Raw genomic sequence first — 21,666 nt, forward strand, 5'->3', positions numbered from 1 at the left:
AACCTAATCACAGTAACATAGTGTAGGAGTATCTGGAAATAAGAGAGCTTGCCTGTTGGGTCATCTTAGCATACAATTTACTGTAAACAACCCCTTTAACTTTTAAGTTAATGTCTTTCGCAGCAGCACATAATTGGAATGTTTTGTATCTGTCAGGCAATTCTAGTGGAACTTGCTTACGGTTACTCAAACTGGTGAGGTACTGTTAAGGGTTATCGAATTGTACATAATATCCCCTCTCTCTCTCTCTCTCTCTCTCTCTCTCTCTCTCTCTCTGTCTCTGTCTGTCTGTCTCTCTCTGTCTGTCTCTCTGTCTGTCTGTCTCTCTGTCTGTCTGTCTCTCTCTGTCTGTCTCTCTGTCTCTCTGTCTGTCTCTCTGTCTGTCTCTCTGTCTGTCTGTGTTTCTGAACAGGCGTTTGGCAACGCTAAGACGGCTCAGAACAACCACTCCAGTCGCTTTGGGAAGTTTATCCAGGTCAACTATCTGGAGAATGGAGTGGTGAGAGGGTGAGGCAGTGTTATCATGTAATCAACACTGAATACCATAGGAGTGGTGAGAGGGTGAGGCAGTGTTATCATGTAATCAACACTGAATACCATAGGAGTGGTGAGAGGGTGAGGCAGTGTTATCATGTAATCAACACTGAATATCATAGGAGTGGTGAGAGGGTGAGGCAGTGTTATCATGTAATCAACACTGAACACCATAGGAGTGGTGAGAGGGTGAGGCAGTGTTATCATGTAAACAACACTGAATACCATAGGAGTGGTGAGAGGGTGAGGCAGTGTTATCATGTAAACAACACTGAATACCATAGGAGTGGTGAGAGGGTGAGGCAGTGTTATCATGTTATCAACACATACTGAATACCATAGGAGTGGTGAGAGGGTGAGGCAGTGTTATCATGTTATCAACACTGAATACCATAGGAGCATCTGTCTTTGTATGACTTGGCATGATAGCAGCAAGATCAAAGAAAACAAACTATCCATCACTTTTTATTCAGTTCAGTGGTTTGTTTTAGTTAGACTGTGTGCCGGTCTATTTCTGCTCTCTGGGCAACTCGCTATGGACTTACCAAGCCAAACAGCATGTTTGACTTGACAGTGACTGCAATTGAGTTGTCAAGAGCAGGCTGTATTTAGTCCATTTCCTCATCAAGGGTCAACCACATTTTAATTGGTGGGTTTCTGGCAATTTTTTTAATCTAACTGTAATTAATTGGTTTATTTGTGTATTTCCTTGCTGTCAGTGTCACCGTGAACACAGGGGACTTTGTCTAGTACATTGCTGCTGTTGTAACCTTTCATTTCAGTTCACAGCACAACCATTTGGCTTGATTTTAGTAAGCAGACATAACCACATAAGTCAAGAATTTGTGGACAAATCACATTTCTGTCAGATGTTTGTATTTTGTATTGATTATCTGTTTTGTATTTTGTATTGATTATTTGCTTGTATTTTGTATTGATTATCGGTTGGGATTTTGTATTGATTATCTCTTTCCTTTGCAGGGCGGTAGTAGAGAAGTATTTCCTGGAGAAGTGTCGGCTAGTGTTTAGAGATAGGAGTGAGAGGTATGGATGGGTTAGCAGAGAGCTCACTCACACACGGACCTGACCCATATTTCCACACTATTGACGTAAATGAATCATTTGTGCGAAAGCCAGAGTTGATTTCTTATCTTGACTCTTACCTCTAGTGAATCAGGAACTAGCACGTCCAGGACGACTCTAGAACTAGCACGTCCAGGACGACTCAGGAACTAGCACGTCCAGGACGACTCTAGAACTAGCACGTCCAGGACGACTCTAGAACTAGCACGTCCAGGACGACTCTAGAACTAGCACGTCCAGGACGACTCTAGAACTAGCACGTCCAGGACGACTCTAGAACTAGCACGTCCAGGACGACTCTAGAACTAGCACGTCCAGGACTACTCTAGAACTAGCACGTCCAGGACGACTCTAGAACTAGCACCTCCAGGACGACTCTAGAACTAGCACGTCCAGGACGACTCTAGAACTAGCACGTCCAGGACTACTCTAGAACTAGCACGTCCAGGACGACTCTAGAACTAGCACGTCCAGGACGACTCTAGAACTAGCACGTCCAGGACGACTCTAGAACTAGCACGTCCAGGACGACTCTAGAACTAGCACGTCCAGGACGACTCTAGAACTAGCACGTCCAGGACTACTCTAGAACTAGCACGTCCAGGACTACTCTAGAACTAGCACGTCCAGGACGACTCTAGAACTAGCACGTCCAGGACGACTCTAGAACTAGCACGTCCAGGACAACTCTAGAACTAGCATGTCCAGGACTACTCTAGAACTAGCACGTCCAGGACGACTCTAGAACTAGCACGTCCAGGACGACTCAAGAATTAGCACGTCCAGGACGACTCTAGAACTAGCACGTCCAGGACGACTCAAGAACTAGCACGTCCAGGACGACTCAAGAGCTAGCACGTCCAGGACGACTCTAGAACTAGCACGTCCAGGACTACTCTAGAACTAGCACGTCCAGGACGACTCTAGAACTAGCACGTCCAGGACGACTCAGGAACTAGCACGCCCAGGACGACTCAGGAACTAGCACGTCCAGGATGACTCAGGAACTAGCACGTCCAGGACGACTCAGGAACTAGCACGTCCAGGACGACTCTGGAACTAGCACATCCAGGACGACTCAGTTTCTTATGAACTGGAATTTCAGGAAATTTCCCGTTTTGACTCAAAATCTCAGACCATGAATTTTGTACAGGAGCTTTTCATTTGTCATAGTTAGTATCTGCTATTCTCTGAACACGTCACTTTCACAGGCTGTGGGGTTAATGCCGAACACACAGCATGCGCTCCTGTGACTGCAGTGCCTAAATAGGGGATTTGGTTATACTATTAACTCTCTTTATTTCAAGTTAATCCTGGTGTGAAGCTTCACTTAATAAGAAAGCCAAGTAGACTTTAATTCAAACCATCCGGTAGAAGGTAGAAATAATAGCACTGTTGTACAGATCCCATTTAACAGCAGCTGAACAAATATTAGTCTAGACAGAATTACACGCATGCTGAATAAAAAAAAAAAATAATAATGTAAAATTAAAATGTAGGTAACATTTAACCTTAACTACATTAAGGTATGCTTTATAAAGGGTTTGTAAATGCTGGTGTAAGTAGTTGTCAAGTAATCAATCACTCCCATTTCAACCAGTTAGTTATTACTGATTTCATACACTATCTAGACACTAATGATTAACAGTCTACGACAGGAACCCTAAGTTGTCCCTGACTACATTACCTGACTAGGAGTCTATAACTGGGGCCTGTAGTTTTCACCTGGTCCTTTCTACAGTACAGTTTGACCTCTGACCCTTGACCTTTAGGAACTACCACGTGTTCTACTACCTGCTGGTGGGGGCGTCCAAGGAGGAGCAGAGAGAGTTCAGTCTGCTGCATCCTGAAGACTACGCATACCTACAACAGGTACACACACACACACAGACACACACACACATACACACACAGACACACACAGACACACACACACACACACACACACACACACACACACACACACACACACACACACACACACACACACACACACACACACACACACACACACAGACAGATAGACACACACTGAGCCTGAAGACTATAACAGGTACAGACACACACACACTGAGCCTGAAGACTATAACAGGTACAAACAGACACACACTGAGCCTGAAGACTACACATACCTACAACAGGTACACACACACAAACACCGGGGATTTGCCAGCTTTTGGCCGATTAAAAAATAATAATTAAAAAAAATAACAAAAATAAAAAATGAAACGCCGATAAATAAAACTGTTACTGTTGCCGGCCAAAATGACCAGGTGAAAAACATCCCATTGTATTCGGTCTATAGGTTAATTTGGATAATATCGTGTAAATAAATTGGCATGTGTTTATTTTTGTTAGTCATCATGTATCTTTATATTTGTCCAACACAACTATCACGCACACAGTACACAGAGATTATTTTGAGTGGGATTTCTCCTGATGCTCCTCAGCTGGTTGCTGCTGGAGTAAAACGTGCTTTTAGAAGCCCATTCATTACGCAAACAATTCTAAATGCGATCTCGTGTTAAAAACAGTTTTTTAACACCATTTTTTAAAAAGAGCTACTATTTTTATTTCTCAACTGGTAATTGAAGCGCACCTCCCATTCACAATTCAAGTGCAGATTACAGGAAGTATTTTTAAAACATACCTATTTGTTTGAAACCTGGTTGTTTTATTTCGTATTATGAGGTGTCTTGCTTCAAAGTAGCCTATTGGCAAAATCCCACCATGGAAGCCTGGAGGCAGTTATAAAGACTTCATATGTGGCGCGTGAGTTTCAAGTTTGGGGAAAGCTTACAATTTATTTAATTTCTACCAAATCTGCGTGCCAGTTATGATTTTCATGTGCACGTTTTCGTGGAACAGTTTCATTTTTTTTAAATAACCTTTTTTTTTGGTTTCTCAAAATCATTGGCATGTGGTTTAATCATAAAAATCTGAATTCAAATGATAAAAATCAAAAAGCTAATGCGAGATCTCCAGCCTCTGCCATATGGACACGTTGATACACCGTGATCCATTGGCGGCTAAAGAAATCAGTGGTGTAAAAATACTTGAAAGTACTACTTAAGTAGTTTTTTGGTGCTAACTGTACTTTACTTTACTTTTACTTCACTACATTCCTAAAGGAAATTATGTACTTTTTACTTCATACATTTTCCCTGACACCCAAAAGTATGTGTTACATTTTGAATGCTTAGCAGGATAGGAAAATTGTCTTATTTATCAAGAGATACTGGTCATCCCTAGTGCCTCTGATCTGGTGGACTCACTAAACACATGCTTCGTTCGTAAATGATGTCTGAGTGTTGGAGTGCGCCCCCTGCTATCCGTAAAAAAAAAAAATATTAAGAAGAAAATGGTACCGCCTGGTTTGCTTAATATAAGGAATTTTGAAATGATTTTTACTTTTGTAGTATTTTACTGGGTGACGTTCACTTTTACTTTAGGTATTTTACTTTTCTCTTAAGGTCTCTTACTCAATTTTATACTTTTTCCACCACTGAAAGAAATTAGAGTGGAACTCATATCCTATAGGCCAATGACGCAGTAGGCCCATAACTTCCATTTCTCTTTCACACTGAGGATAGGTGATTATCGAGGGGAGATTGTTGGAAATAGCTTACTGTGAGGAACTATAGTTGTTGTTTTTTTGCATTTTACCTCCTTTTTCTCCACAATTTCGATCGTATCTCATGGCTGCAACTCCCCAACGGGCTCGGGAGGTGAAGGTCGAGTCATGCATCCTCCGAAATATGACCCGCCAAGCCGCTCTTCTTAACATCCGCCGGCTTAACCCGGAAACATCGTTCAACTGACGACCGAGGTCAACCTGCAGGCGCCCGGCCCGCCACAAGGAGTCGCTAGAGCGCGATGAGCCAAGTAAAGTAAGCTCATGATAGCTCATGATCCTCGGTTCCTCTGTGGCTAAGTCATGCTATCTGGTGAACTATTTTTAATATTTGTTTTTATTTATGTATAGGCAGGAGAAATTATATAATTTTGGCCCAAAAAAATCTCACATTTACTTCCCTATTGGACCCACCGCTATGACATTTCTCTCCTGTTATATCGGTTTTCATATCAACTTTATTTTGTTGTCCAGAAGACAAAGGCACAATCCTACTCATATTAGCAACCCTAAGTTTTTGATGCTGATTAGAATGGTGTTTTTCCATCAATTGCATTTTGACAAATGTTTGAAAAGGACATTTTATTGGCTGCTTCATTACATGAGTTACATGTTCTGTTAAGATGCATTACCATAATCTAAATGTGATTTCTGTCATTCTGAATAGCGTCGGTGGAGGATCTAATGCAGCGGTTCCCAAACTAGGGGTTGTGACCACTTGTGGGGTCGGCTGATATGACAATCATTGTAATGTGGTTAACCTTAAAAATCTAAATGAAAATGATTGAAATCTGAAAGATAAAATTCAACCAGAGTTGCCCTTAAATCGTGGGGGCAAAACTTGACCGTTGCGCTTGAATCGGAATGATTCAAGTGCAACATTCAAGTACGGCCTATCGAGCGGTGACTGAATGCTGCAGACAATGCATTCACGGGTCACTACGGAAGAGTTTTGGTTCCTGACTCAAGTCTCCCTCAGAGGTCACCTTCGCCAGCTCATGTCTGTGTGAAGCTGGATTCAGAAGTGCTCTCGTCTGCATTAAAACCAAATATCCATCCAGGTTGGAAGTGACGATAGATACATTTTTTTTTAAATTTAACTAGGCAGAGATGAGGTGCGCACTGTTGACCACGCCCCCTGATTTTGAGAAGCTCCGACGTGACATGCATCAAACACGCCCATCTCATTAGTGGGGGGAAAAAAACAAGGTGAAATCATGATGTCAGGGATCTTCAGGTGCGAAAGTCTGAGCTTTAGAAAGAGGCCAAAGTTCCTAACTTGGAATTCCATTCAAAATCATTTTTCCCAGTCGGAGCTTGTTTTTTCCCCAGTTGTCTTAAATTAGATTTCCGATTTCCGATTCACCAGTTGTTTTGAACGAGGCATTATGTCAGTCTAATTTGCAATTGACTGTCACAGCCCCACATTAAAAGTATGTGATGGTGAGTTGAAAAGACAATCAGAAATACTGTTATACAATCAAATCACATTTTATTGGTTGCATACACATATTTAGCAGATGTTATTGCGGGTGTAGCAAAAGCTTGTGTCCCCTAGCTCAAACAGTGCAGTAATATCTAACAATTCACAACAATACACACATCTAAAAGTAAAATAATGGAATTAAGAAATATAGAAATATTAGGACGAGCATTGTCGAAGTCCGGAGTATAAATATATATACAATGTTATGTTAAAATGTTTTTCAATTGACTGCCATAGCCCCAAATAAAACAAGGAAACATCGGCTGTAAATACATACTTTTTTTCACATGGTTGGGGTCATGAGAATTTTCAGATATCAAAATGGGGTCGTGGACTAAAACAGTTTGGGAACCCCTGTCCTAATGGGTTATGCACGCCAATAGAAACCCTGACACACACATACACTGAGCCTGAAAACAACACATACCTTCAACAGGTACACTGTCAGTCACAGACACTCTCTCACTCACACACACTCTCCTCTCTCTCTCTCTCCATCTCTCTCACACACTCTCTCCTCTCTCTCTCTCACTCACACACACTCTCCTCTCTCTCTCTCTCCATCTCACTCACACACACTCTCCTCTCTCTCTCTCTCCATCTCACTCACACACACTCTCCTCTCTCTCTCTCTCCATCTCTCTCACACACTCTCCTCTCTCTCTCTCACTCACACACACTCTCCTCTCTCTCTCTCTCCATCTCACTCACACACACTCTCCTCTCTCTCTCTCTCCATCTCACTCACACACACTCTCCTCTCTTTCTCTCACTCACACACACTCTCCTCTCTCTCTCTCTCCATCTCACTCACACACACTCTCCTCTCTTTCTCTCACTCACACACACTCTCCTCTCTCTCTCTCTCCATCTCACTCACACACTCTCTCCTCTCTCCATCTCACTCACACACACTCTCCTCTCTCTCTCTCTCCATCTCACTCACACACTCTCTCCTCTCTCCATCTCACTCACACACACTCTCCTCTCTCTCTCTCTCCATCTCACTCACACACTCTCTCCTCTCTCTCTCTCACTCACACACACTCTCCTCTCTCTCTCACTCACACACACTCTCCTCTCTCTCTCTCTCCATCTCACTCACACACTCTCTCCTCTCTCTCTCTCACTCACACACACACTCCTCTTTCTCTCTCTCTCCATCTCACTCACACACACTCTCCTCTCTCTCTCTCTCCATCTCACTCACACACTCTCTCCTCTCTCTCTCTCACTCACACACTCTCTCCTCTCTCTCTCTCCATCTCACTCACACACTCTCTCCTCTCTCTCTCTCACTCACACACACACTCCTCTTTCTCTCTCTCTCTTTCTCTCACTCACACACACACTCCTCTTTCTCTCTCTCTCTTTCTCTCACTCACACACTCTCTCCTCTCTCTCTCAATCACACACTCTCTCCTCTCTCTCTCTCTTTCTCTCACTCACACACTCTCTCCTCTCTCTCTCTCTCCATCTCACTCACACACTCTCTCCTCTCTCTCTCTCACTCACACACTCTCTCCTCTCTCTCTCTCTCCATCTCACTCACACACTCTCTCCTCTCTCTCTCTCTTTCTCTCACTCACACACTCTCTCCTCTCTCTCTCTCTTTCTCTCACTCACACACTCTCTCTTTCTCTCTCTCTCACTCACACACTCTCCTCTCTCTCTCTTTCTCTTTCTCTCACTCACACACTCTCTTTCTCTCTCTTGCTCTGTATCTCTTTGCAGGAGGACTTTAATTTAGATGACGCTGAGGACCTCAGGTGTGAGTTCAAGAGGCTTCATCAGGCCATGGAGATGGTGGGATTCCTGGTCCCCACCAAGAAACAGTACGTATGGGTACTGTAGGGTTACAGATCGAGGGAGATGGAGATGAAGAGGTGGACAGAGAGAGAATGACAGAAGAGAGCGAAAGATCCCTAAAAAACAATTTATCATAGCTCAGACACCTTACCCTCTCTTCTTAACATCTCCTGTACCATGCTCCATGTCAGCCTTGATCTGATCTTTTTCCTGACGAGTTGGTGTCATACCTCGTGGCTCATGGAACTAAAACAGTATGCCTGTAACAGCACACAGCTCTCCAGTAATTCCTCCTCTCTCTCCCATTAGCTGCAGTAGGTTAGAGCTGGTCAGACGTAGTAGAGGGAAATGCAGGGAGCATTACAGTAGCGGGAATCTGATGTTGACCTCAGGGCCTGGCATGTGTGGGAGAGAGAACCAGTATAACAAAGTTACTCACCTGTTAGAGGTGTATCTCTAGTATAACCCAGTTACTCACCTGTTAGAGGTGTATCTCTAGTATAACCAGTTACTCACCTGTTAGAGGTGTATCTCTAGTATAACCCAGTTACTCACCTGTTAGAGGTGTATCTCTAGTATAACCCAGTTACTCACCTGTTAGAGGTGTATCTCTAGTATAACCCAGTTACTCACCTGTTAGAGGTGTATCTCTAGTATAACCCAGTTACTCACCTGTTAGAGGTGTATCTCTAGTATAACCCAGTTACTCACCTGTTAGAGGTGTATCTCTACTATAACCCAGTTACTCACCTGTTAGAGGTGTATCTCTAGTATAACCCAGTTACTCACATGTTAGAGGTGTATCTCTAGTATAACTCAGTTACTCACCTGTTAGAGGTGTATCTCTAGTATAACCCAGTTACTCACCTGTTAGGGGTGTATCTCTAGTATTACCTAGTTACTCACCTGTTAGAGGTGTATCTCTATGTAAGTATATTCTAGCTCGTGACGTGACTACCATTAATGTGATGACTGCTATTTTATAAAATCAATTAACTATTGTTTTTAATTATTCCGAGATTAAATTAATCATGTAACAATTAACTCATTAGCAATCTTGGGGCACCACGGAAAAAGTTTGTTTTAATAAGTTACCATTTTCCGAATTAACTCTGAATATATCGTTATCCTATTAGTTATCCATTAATTATTATTACCTCGTATCAGTCTCATTCTGAACGTTGTTGACTTCAAATCTGCACCCTAGTCTAAATGATGATTCAGCGATACACATTGGATTAATTATTTATTTACTAACTAACTAAATAATCACACAGAAATACATAAACACACACTCAGGATAGATTATACGTTGATTACTAACATAATGCAATGAAAAGTCCCTAGTGGACGAACCCGATATATTGGCTTGGTACACAATGAAAAGGGAGGCGCATGTAAGGAGAGGGAGAGACAGAGTCAACGTATTGTACATACATGTGGAAGCTATGCTCATGGGAATATGAATACTTTACATATGAACGACCGCTCATTCAAAAAGAATTGCAATGTGTATATATATATATATATTTACGCGTGTATGTTTTTGTCATCTCTCTGTTGAAATCGCCCGGTCCGTCTGTGGAGAGTAGTTCGACAGAAGTCTCTGATTGTGTAAGTCTCTGGTTTTCCACCAGAGGTCACAATGTCCTCAGTTGTAGAAGTAGGCTTTCTTTGTTCAGGCAAGTGTTTGTTAGAATGGATATATCAGATGTTCCAAAGGTTGTTTGAAAAGATCTTCCTGGTGTCTTTGGTCAAAGTTGTAGACTACTTAACATGCAGAGCTGCAGGAGGTGTCTTAGTCTAGTCTTCTTCACTCGTCTAGTTTCAGAGGGTCTATTAGTTTTAGACCGTTTGTCACGTATTCAGCTCACGCTGCACCTATACTGGTCAAGCAGTTTTAAACCATTTTACACACCAGTAGCAACCCAGAAATGTACTGGTCTATATTTAAATTGCAACCATTTCAACGTGTAGCCACCGCTGCATGTTTTCTGGTTTCTATGGTTGATTATTCAGGGTATAGCTAGAACCACTCTACACACCGGCAGCAACCCGGCATGTTTTGGTCTAATGAAAATTTCATTAGCAGTCCTTTTATGCCCTTTCTTTGGAGGGCAGTTCCATCACGTTGCCACAATGTTTGTGCTCAAGTGGGCGTGGTTACTGACTTCAAAAACAATTATCTAATTTAGAAGGCTAAAATCACATTTAATCTTCTCACAAATAGTTTCATATTTAATCATATCAGTTCCACAACATTTAGATGTAAATCTGATAACTGGGACGTATACATTTGTGGAGTTACTGTTATTTAGTTATACCGTCCTTAATGATATCACAAAACAACAACTGATTTTACATGATTATTGTTTGGATCCCCACCAACCATTTCTCACATCATTTACGTTAGAAATATTGTTTCAATGTCCAACCTTTTGATGTTAAAGTTTTGGGGCAGAGTCTCTCTCTCTCTACACACAAAGTATTTTTGACTTCTCCATACTGCAGTGCAGAGAGAGAGTTTACGACCGGTCATTAAAGTCATAGGACCGGGCCACTCCCCCCCCCCCCCCCCCCCCTCTTCCTCTCTGGTGGGAGAGAGGGGGGGGGTTCTCTTTGATCCTCACCCAGGCGGGAAATTCATGACACTCGTAAACCATTATGTTTTACGTGAATGAATGTCCTGTATGTATGGTACCCTAGAAATGAGGATGATTTAGTAACCTATACCACTACCCAGTAGGGATTCATATTATCCCGAAAATCTACCAAGTTTCAATACACGGAATAATTCATAATTATACAGAGCGTCCTTGGAAATACCCCAAAAATCGTAAGTGCCCTTTTTAAAGTGTTTAAAACAAAGAAATGGTCACTATGCCAGGGTTCTCTCCAAATAAGAGGGGTGCTGCGCCTCCTTGTCGGCTTGGCTGCTCCACCATCTGAAGAGTTCAGAGCAAATTAAACTGACATTTAGTAATGACAGAGTAACTATCTCTGATCGGCAATGACATTGGTGTGAATTGTGGGAAAGGCCGTTCCCACATTTTTTTTTGCCTTGTTATTATGTTCGTTATTATGTTCCTCAGCCTGCTGCTGAAATGCGCAGAATTAATTATCTCGACACAGGGGACGCACAGAACGCACCCAGAGTATAGCATTGTCGAATCATACAAACTTTGTAACAGCAGTCAAACAATAGTTAAATGACCAAAGTAGCTTAGCTTGCCAGATAACCTCCTTCAACAAATGACAGAATATCTCCTATTTTGCAACATCTAGTTGAAGATTATACAGACAGCAGATCAGCTCATGAATAACGGGGAGATGAAGAGAGGAAATAGTTTAAATATCAAAGTATCTTAACAGGGACCAACTCTGTTTAAAGAAAGATCCATATCTATTCCCACACCGTTTGTTGATCAAACCTTCTCTACCGAAGTACGAGACAGCGCAGAGAAGTGGGGGACATGTTATTGCGGCATTTTAACATGCATTTAGCGATTACAGAATAAAGTTAGGCATTTTCCTGCGAGACAGAAGTCAGGACTTTGGCTTTCAATGGGATTGGGACTGGATAGGAAAATAGCCTGGGCTCTATGACAGGAGAAGATATAAATTTTCCTCGTGACTCTCTGAATTGTTAACAGCCTTCATGTCTGTGACCGATCTCTCTATGTAGTGAATTGTACATATAGGCCTGTCAAATGTGTGACCGTCTGAAGAGTCACAATGACAGCTCAGAGAAACATGTTATTTTATAGGCTATACTGTAGGGGTTTCCTGTAGGGTTTATTTACTGTATTTGCATCGCGTGTGCAGTCCGGCGGTGTCAATTATGCTTCTGCTTTGAATTTATGGCCACTGTGTGTGAAGTAAATACGCTAGGCTAACGATTTCCATGACTACCTGTTTGCATAATGTGTTTTGTTTATTTGTATACATTTTGGGGGGTGTGGAATTGCATTAGTGCGACATTTGGGGGGAAATTATGTAATTTCCCAGGTCTTGTCATTTAAATTTTTTAAGGAAATGTGAAGTGTTCCCGGGACAGTCTCAGGATCCCGGTTACCCATGTGAGAGCAGTAATCCAGGGGTATTGTGTCTTGTATGTTGTTGTGCAGCCTATGCTCTGTAATCCTGGGCACGTATTCACAAAGCCTTTCAGAGCAGGAGTGCTGATCATTATTATTTAAAAGGCAAAACAGATCGTAGATTAGCGTTCCTACTCTGTCATGCTTTGTAAATATGGGCCCAGGTGTCTTGTGCAGCCCAGGTGTCTTGTGCAGCCCAGGTGTATTGCACAGCCCAGGTGTCTTGTGCAGCCCAGGTGTCTTGCGCAGCCCAGGTGTCTTGCGCAGCCCAGGTGTCTTGCGCAGCCCAGGTGTCTTGTGCAGCCCAGGTGTATTGCACAGCCCAGGTGTCTTGCACAGCCCAGGTGTCTTGCACAGCCCAGGTGTCTTGCACAGCCCAGGTGTCTTGCGCAGCCCAGGTGTCTTGCACAGCCCAGGTGTCTTGCACAGCCCAGGTGTCTTGCACAGCCCAGGTGTCTTGCGCAGCCCAGGTGTCTTGCACAGCCCAGGTGTCTTGCACAGCCCAGGTGTATAGTGACCTAACTGTGTGTTATTTTTAGGATCTTCTCTGTGCTCTCTGCCATCCTGTACCTGGGCAACGTGACGTACAGCCAATCAGAAGACGGCCAGGGGCTGGAGGCGGGGCCAGCAGATGTCCTCTCTACCCTGTCTGACCTGCTGAAGGTAGAGCAATACATCTTGTTATTTTGCTGATGGATTTTGTGTATTGTTTATTTATGACTATTTTAAATGGTCAAATAATGAATTCAGCATTAGCTGATAATACATAATGGCGCCTTATTGAATTTGAAAATAAACCATTCTCAATAAATCAATCAATATATTTGTCTCGTCTGCTCAAGCTAGAGCAATCAATACCTTCATTATATCACCTGTTCAAGCTAAAGGACCACCTGTACACAGTCTGCTCTGTCAGCTGTTTGACCTATAGGAACAGTCTGCTCTGTTCCTATAGGTCAAACAGCTGACAGTCTTCTCTGTTCCTATAGGTCAAACAGCTGACAGTCTTCTCTGTTCCTATAGGTCAAACAGCTGACAGTCTGCTCTGTTCCTATAGGTCAAACAGCTGACAGTCTGCTCTGTTCCTATAGGTCAAATAGCTGACAGTCTGCTCTGTTCCTATAGGTCAAACATCTGACAGTCAGCTCTGTTCCTATAGGTCAAACATCTGACAGTCTGCTCTGTTCCTATAGGTCAAACATCTGACAGTCTGCTCTGTTCCTATAGGTCAAACAGTTGACAGTCTGCTCTGTTCCCATAGGTCAAACATCTGACAGTCTGCTCTGTTCCTATAGGTCAAACATCTGACAGTCTGCTCTGTTCCTATAGGTCAAACAGTTGACAGTCTGCTCTGTTCCCATAGGTCAAACATCTGACAGTCTGCTCTGTTCCTATAGGTCAAACAGCTGACAGTCTGCTCTGTTCCTATAGGTCAAACAGCTGACAGTCTGCTCTGTTCCTATAGGTCAAACAGCTGACAGTCTGCTCTGTTCCTATAGGTCAAACAGCTGACAGTCTGCTCTGTTCCTATAGGTCAAACAGCTGACAGTCTGCTCTGTTCCTATAGGTCAAACAGCTGACAGTCTGCTCTGTTCCTATAGGTCAAACAGCTGACAGTCTGCTCTGTTCCTATAGGTCAAACAGCTGACAGTCTGCTCTGTTCCTATAGGTCAAACAGGAGTTGCTGGTGGAGGCTTTGACTAAGAGGAAACAAATGACGGCCAACAACACCGTAGTTCTACACTACACTCTGGAGGAGGTAGGGGTTCTAACATCACATGACAGGGGAAACTCCAATCTGTTGCTATAGCTACCACCTGAAGATTTTTGACATGCCATTTAGCAAAGACTTTTATCCAAACTGACTTAGTCATGCGTGGATATACTCAGGTCATGTATGGGCAGAAAAGCTTGGACTTATGTGGCTCTTGTTAGCCTGGCAGACCTTTTTATGGTGTTATCCTATAGGCTGTATCTATATTGTTGTTGTCCTTCCTAGGCTGTATCTATATTGTTGTTGTCCTTCCTAGGCTGTAACTATATTGTTGTTGTCCTTCCTAGGCTGTGACTATATTGTTGTTGTCCTTCCTAGGCTGTAACTATATTGTTGTTGTCCTTCCTAGGCTGTAACTATATTGTTGTTGTCCTTCCTAGGCTGTGACTATATTGTTGTTGTCCTTCCTAGGCTGTAACTATATTGTTGTTGTCCTTCCTAGGCTGTAACTATATTGTTGTTGTCCTTCCTAGGCTGTGACTATATTGTTGTTGTCCTTCCTAGGCTGTGACTATATTGTTGTTGTCCTTCCTAGGCTGTATCTATATTGTTGTTGTCCTTCCTAGGCTGTGACTATATTGTTGTTGTCCTTCCTAGGCTGTGACTATATTGTTGTTGTCCTTCCTAGGCTGTAACTATATTGTTGTTGTCCTTCCTAGGCTGTGACTATATTGTTGTTGTCCTTCCTAGGCTGTAACTATATTGTTGTTGTCCTTCCTAGGCTGTGACTATATTGTTGTTGTCCTTCCTAGGCTGTAACTATATTGTTGTTGTCCTTCCTAGGCTGTGACTATATTGTTGTTGTCCTTCCTAGGCTGTAACTATATTGTTGTTGTCCTTCCTAGGCTGTATCTATATTGTTGTTGTCCTTCCTAGGCTGTATCTATATTGTTGTTGTCCTTCCTAGGCTGTAACTATATTGTTGTTGTCCTTCCTAGGCTGTAACTATGTTATTGTTGTCCTTCCTAGGCTGTAACTATATTGTTGTTGTCCTTCCTAGGCTGTAACTATATTGTTGTTGTCCTTCCTAGGCTGTAACTATATTGTTGTTGTCCTTCCTAGGCTGTAACTATGTTATTGTTGTCCTTCCTAGGCTGTAACTATGTTATTGTTGTCCTTCCTAGGCTGTAACTATATTGTTGTTGTCCTTCCTAGGCTGTAACTATGTTATTGTTGTCCTTCCTAGGCTGTGACAGCACGGGACTCGATGGCCAAGTCTCTGTACAGCTCTCTGTTTGATTGGATCATCCTGCACATCAACCACGCTCTGCTCAACAGACGAGACATGGAGGAAGCTGTCTCTGTAAGACAACCCGTCACTGGCCTAACCCAGAGACAACCCATCACTGTCCTAACCCAGAGACAACCCATCACTGTCCTAACCCAGAGACAACCCGTCACTGTCCTAACCCAGAGACAACCCGTCACTGTCCTAACCCAGAGACAACCCGTCACTGTCCTAACCCAGAGACAACCCATCACTGTCCTAACCCAGAGACAACCCATCACTGTCCTAACCCAGAGACAACCATCACTGTCCTAACCCCAACCCTAACCTTAACCCTTTCGCTTCCTTCACATTCTGTAACGATCACTTCCAGTCAAAACCCCGCCATTTGTTTGACAAACTTTCAATGCAGTTTAAAATAAAGTATTAGTAAGATAAAGTGGTACAGAAGCACTGCTGTGTGACACACGGCCCAGGGGAGGCCCAACACAACGGATTCATGACAGAATTCAGCTCAATCAATTGCATTTCAAATATTAATATTATGAATATTATTGTTTGTTTTGTTCCAGTGTTTGTCTATAGGTATCCTGGATATATTTGGTTTTGAGGACTTCCAGACGAACAGCTTCGAACAGTTCTGTATAAACTACGCCAACGAGAAAGTTCACTACTACTTCCACCAGCACGTCTTCACGCTGGAGCAGGTGAATTCTATACACTACTAGTAAACCCTTTACCACACCCCTTAAAGGGTACGTTAATGTAAAGTGTTTTCCCCCTGGTGATCAATAAAGCATCTATCTATTTATCCACTTACCCATCCACCCACCCGTTCATTCCTTCACTCATCCATCCATCCATCCACCCGTTCATTCCTTCACTTGTCACGAACCGGCTCAAAGCCCGTAACAAAAGGGAGACAACGTGGAGATAAGGAGTAACAAACTATATATTTATTAAATAAAGTAACTCGGTATAATATACAATGGTGTGTGTAATCAGTGATCAGTAGTGTAAGTGAGTGTTTTGCATGCATGAATGTGATAATGCAGGGTGTTGAAAGATGCTAAAGCAACCAACCAAAAAAACACCAAGAAACACAACCAAATCTATAAAGGTGTCTGCATGGAGAGAGTCTCCTCCATGAATGGGGAAGTGGTGTATTTATCCTGGGAGACACCGGGCTCAGGTGTTTCCCATGTAGCTGACGACCCTTCCAACTCCGCCCACCGACATCCTAATAAGGAAACAAGAACAAAGAGAGAATACGGCAGACAGAGTGGGAGGGTCGTCAGAACTCATCCATCCATCCACCCACCCGTTCATTCCTTCACTCATCCATCCATCCACCCATCCGTCTATTCATCCCTTCACTCATCCATCCATCCACCCATCCGTCTATTCATCCCTTCACTCATCCATCCATCCACCCATCCGTCTATTCATCCCTTCAATCAACCATCTACCCATTAATCCCTTCACTCATCCATCTACCCATTCATCCCTTCACTCATCCATCTACCCATTAATCCTTTCACTCATCCATCTACCCATTCATCCCTTCACTCATCCATCTACCCATTCATCCCTTCACTCATCCATCTACCCATTAATCCCTTCACTCATCCATCTACCCATTCATCCCTTCACTCATCCATCTACCCATTCATCCCTTCACTCATCCATCTACCCATTAATCCCTTCACTCATCCATCTACCCATTCATCCCTTCACTCAACCATCTACCCATTAATCCCTTCACTCAACCATCTACCCATTCATCCCTTCACTCAACCATCTACCCATTAATCCCTTCACTCATCCATCCACCCATTTATCCCATCACTCATCCATCCACCCATTAATTTGTTCATCCATGTATTCCAGGAGGAGTACCAGGCAGAAGGAATCAGCTGGAGTCCCATTGACTACAAAGACAACCTGGGCTGTATCCATCTGATCAGCCAGAAACCCACTGGACTGTTCCACATACTGGACGAGGAGAGCAGGTAGGTCTAGGAGGAGGGCCCAGAGTTTTACCCTGCAACTCTGGGCCCAGAGTTTTACTAGTCAGGTCACATGGTTGTATCTCAATAGGCTGTAGTTACATCCTCTCCTTGTTTTAAACCTTTACCAGCACTGATCTAGAGGAAATGGACAGGTGAAAAGAAGCTTTTTACCTACCTAGGTATTTTCAGTTCAGTGTTGAGTGGATATTCATTTAACAGTCTGTCCACTGTCCTTTTTTTCTGTCCCCCTCTCTCTCTCTCTCTCTCTCCATGTCCTCAGTCTCTCCCAGTCCACAGACAACACCCTGTTGGAGAAGTTCAAGCAGCTGCATCATGATGACCCGTACTTCGTCCCCACCGCAGTGATGGAACCAGCCTTCATCATACAACACTTTACTGGGACCATCAAGTACCAGATTAAGGTAGAGATATTAACCAAGGATGTACATACTGTACATAAACATGAATATTTATGTCATGTAGTACATTATGTCATGTAGTACATTATGTCATGTAGTACATTATGTCATGTAGTACAGCTCTGTCTTCATGTGACACTGCTAACTGCCCTTCTCTTCCCCTTCCTCTCTCTCCTCTCTCTCCCCCCTCATCCCCCTCCCTCTCTCTCTTCTCTTCCCCTTCCTCTCTCTCCCCTCTTCCCCCTCCCTCTCTCTCTTCTCTTCCCCTTCCTCTCTCTCCTCTCTCTCCCCTCTTCCCCCTCCCTCTCTCTCTTCTCTTCCCCTTCCTCTCTCTCCTCTCTCTCCCCCCTCATCCCCCTCCCTCTCTCTCTTCTCTTCCCCTTCCTCTCTCTCCCCTCTTCCCCCTCCCTCTCTCTCTTCTCTTCCCCTTCCTCTCTCTCCTCTCTCTCCCCTCTTCCCCCTCCCTCTCTCTCTTCTCTTCCCCTTCCTCTCTCTCCTCTCTCTCCCCCCTCTTCCCCCTCCCTCTCTCTCTTCTCTTCCCCTTCCTCTCTCTCCTCTCTTCCCCTCCCTCTCTCTCCTCTCTTACCTCTTCCCCCCTCCCTCTCTTCTCCTCCCATCTTCCCCCCTCCCTCTCTCTCCTCTCTCTCCTCTCTTCCCCTCCCTCTCTCTCCTCTCTTCCCCTCCCTCTCTCTCGTCTCTTAACCCCCTCCCTCTCTCCTCTCTTCCCCTCCCTCTCTCTCCTCTCTCACCCCTCTTCCCCCCTCCCTCTCTCTCCTCTCTCTCCCCCCTCTTCCCCCTCCCTCTCTCTCTTCTCTTCCCCTCCCTCTCTCTCCTCTCTCACCTCTTCCCCCCTCCCTCTCTCTCCTCTCTCTCCCCTCTTCCCCCCTCCCTCTCTTCCCCTCTTCCCCCCTCGCTCTCTTCTCCTGCCCTCTTCCCCCCTTCCTCTCTCTCCTCCCCTCCCTCTCTCTCCTCCCCCTCCCTCTCTCTCTTCCCCTCCCTCTCTCTCTTCCCCTCCCTCCCTCCTCGCCTCCGTCCTTTCCACCTATTTCCTCCCTCTTCATCTCTCCTCTTCCTCTCCTCCTCTCTGTCAGGATTTCCGGGAGAAGAACACGGACCACATGCGTCCGGAGATCGTGTCGTTACTACGCAGCAGTCAGCGGGCGTTCATGCGTCAGCTGATCGGGTCAGATCCTGTGGCCTTTTTCCGATGGGGAATCCTCCGATCCACCATACACATCATAGCAGTCTTCAAGGAGGCCGGGCGCCGCCGGGCAGCCGCAGGTACACTACTTTTTAAGGACATTTACCCTCTTTCCTTGACCTGTCCAATCAGAGATTTTCAGGGCTTTTCTTCATGACATGAACCAAGCCAGGGAAAGCTCTGGGCCATATTCATTAGCGTATAAGTAGCCTATAACTGTAATTGGCCGACAGTTTCTTTTTCCTGGTCAGGTTGAGATGTGACTTGCCACACTAACGTATGGAGATGATGACGATAAGATGATTAACATGTTGATGAAGGTGATGATGATGATGATGATGATGGTTAACATGATGATGATGGTGGTTAACATGATGATGAGGATGGTTAACATGATGAAGATGATGATGATGATGAGGATAGTTAACATGATGAAGATGGTGGTTAACATGATGATGAGGATGGTTAACATGATGAAGATGATGATGATGAGGATGATGGTTAACATGATGAGGATGATGGTTAACATGTTGAGGATGATGGTTAACATGATGAAGATGATGGTTAACATGTTGAGGATGATGGTTAACATGATGATGATGATGGTTAACATGATGATGAGGATGGTTAACATGATGAAGATGATGATACTGATGAGGATGGTTAACAAGATGATGAGGATGGTTAACATGATGATGAGGATGATGGTTAACATGATGAAGATGATGATGATGATGATGATGAGGATGGTTAACATGATGATGAGGATGATGGTTAACATGATGATGATGATGGTTAACATGATAATGAGGATGGTTAACATGATACTGATGAGGATGGTTAACAAGATGATGAGGATGGTTAACATGATGATGAGGATGATGGTTAACATGTTGAGGATGATGGATAACATGATGAAGATGATGAGGATGGTTAACATGATGATGAGGATGATGGTTAACATGTTGAGGATGATGGATAACATGATGAAGATGATGAGGATGGTTAACATGATGTTGAGGATGATGGTTAACATGTTGAGGATGATGGTTAACATGATGATGAGGATGATGGTTAACATGATGAAGATGATGATGATGAGGATGGTTAACATGATGAGGATGATGGTTAACATGATGATGAGGATGGTTAACATGATGATGATGGTTAACATGATGAAGATGATGATGATGAGGATGGTTAACATGATGAGGATGATGGTTAACATGATGATGAGGATGATGGTTAACATGATGATGAGGATGATGGTTAACATGATGAAGATGATGATGATGAGGATGGTTAACATGATGAGGATGATGGTTAACATGTTGAGGATGATGGTTAACATGATGATGGTTAACATGATGATGAGGATGATGGTTAACATGAGGATGATGATGGTTAACATGATGATGAGGATGATGGTTAACATGTTGAGGATGATGGTTAACATGATGATGGTTAACATGATGATGAGGATGATGGTTAACATGTTGAGGATGATGGTTAACATGATGAGGATGATGGTTAACATGATGATGGTTAACATGATGATGAGGATGATGGTTAACATGAGGATGATGATGGTTAACATGATGAAGATGATGGTTAACATGATGATGAGGATGATGGTTAACATGTTGAGGATGATGGTTAACATGATGAGGATGATGGTTAACATGTTGAGGATGATGGTTAACATATGATGATGAGGATGATGGTTAACATGATGATGAGGATGATGGTTAACATGATGAGGATGATGGTTAACATGATGAAGATGATGGTTAACATGTTGAGGATGATGGTTAACATGATGATGATGAGGATGATGGTTAACATGATGAGGATGATGGTTAACATGATGAAGATGATGGTTAACATGTTGAGGATGATGGTTAACATGATGATGATGAGGATGATGGTTAACATGATGAGGATGATGGTTAACATGATGAGGATGATGGTTAACATGATGAAGATGATGGTTAACATGTTGAGGATGATGGTTAACATAATGAGGATGATGGTTAACATGATGAAGATGATGGTTAACATGTTGAGGATGATGGTTAACATGATGAGGATGATGGTTAACATGATGAGGATCATGGTTAACATGAAGATGATGGTTAACATGTTGAGGATGATGGTTTACATGTTGAGGATGATGGTTTACATGTTGAGGATGATGGTTAACATGATGAAGATGATGGTTAACATGATGAGGATGATGGTTAACATGATGAGGATGATGGGTAACATGATGAGGATGATGGTTAACATGATGAAGATGATGGTTAACATGATGAAGATGATGGTTAACATGTTGAGGATGATGGTTAACATGATGAGGATGATGGTTAACATGATGAGGATGATGGTT

At 43.3% G+C, this 21,666-nt stretch overlaps 1 protein-coding gene across 1 annotated transcript in view; it reads left to right on the plus strand.

The window, feature by feature from the left end:
- LOC120055401 (unconventional myosin-IXb-like) overlaps positions 1-21,666 on the plus strand; it is an 84,033-nt gene that overhangs the window by 18,717 nt on the left and 43,650 nt on the right. The window contains exons 3-13 of the mRNA XM_039003265.1: positions 413-507; positions 1,516-1,578; positions 3,390-3,489; positions 8,472-8,572; positions 13,183-13,306; positions 14,313-14,402; positions 15,604-15,720; positions 16,218-16,352; positions 17,536-17,657; positions 17,938-18,079; positions 19,168-19,357. Coding sequence (XP_038859193.1) covers positions 413-507; positions 1,516-1,578; positions 3,390-3,489; positions 8,472-8,572; positions 13,183-13,306; positions 14,313-14,402; positions 15,604-15,720; positions 16,218-16,352; positions 17,536-17,657; positions 17,938-18,079; positions 19,168-19,357 — 1,279 coding nt within the window. The remainder of the gene's footprint in view (positions 1-412; positions 508-1,515; positions 1,579-3,389; positions 3,490-8,471; positions 8,573-13,182; positions 13,307-14,312; positions 14,403-15,603; positions 15,721-16,217; positions 16,353-17,535; positions 17,658-17,937; positions 18,080-19,167; positions 19,358-21,666) is intronic.

This window comes from Salvelinus namaycush, chromosome 11, assembly GCF_016432855.1.
Source record: "Salvelinus namaycush isolate Seneca chromosome 11, SaNama_1.0, whole genome shotgun sequence".
Taxonomy (NCBI): domain Eukaryota; kingdom Metazoa; phylum Chordata; class Actinopteri; order Salmoniformes; family Salmonidae; genus Salvelinus; species Salvelinus namaycush.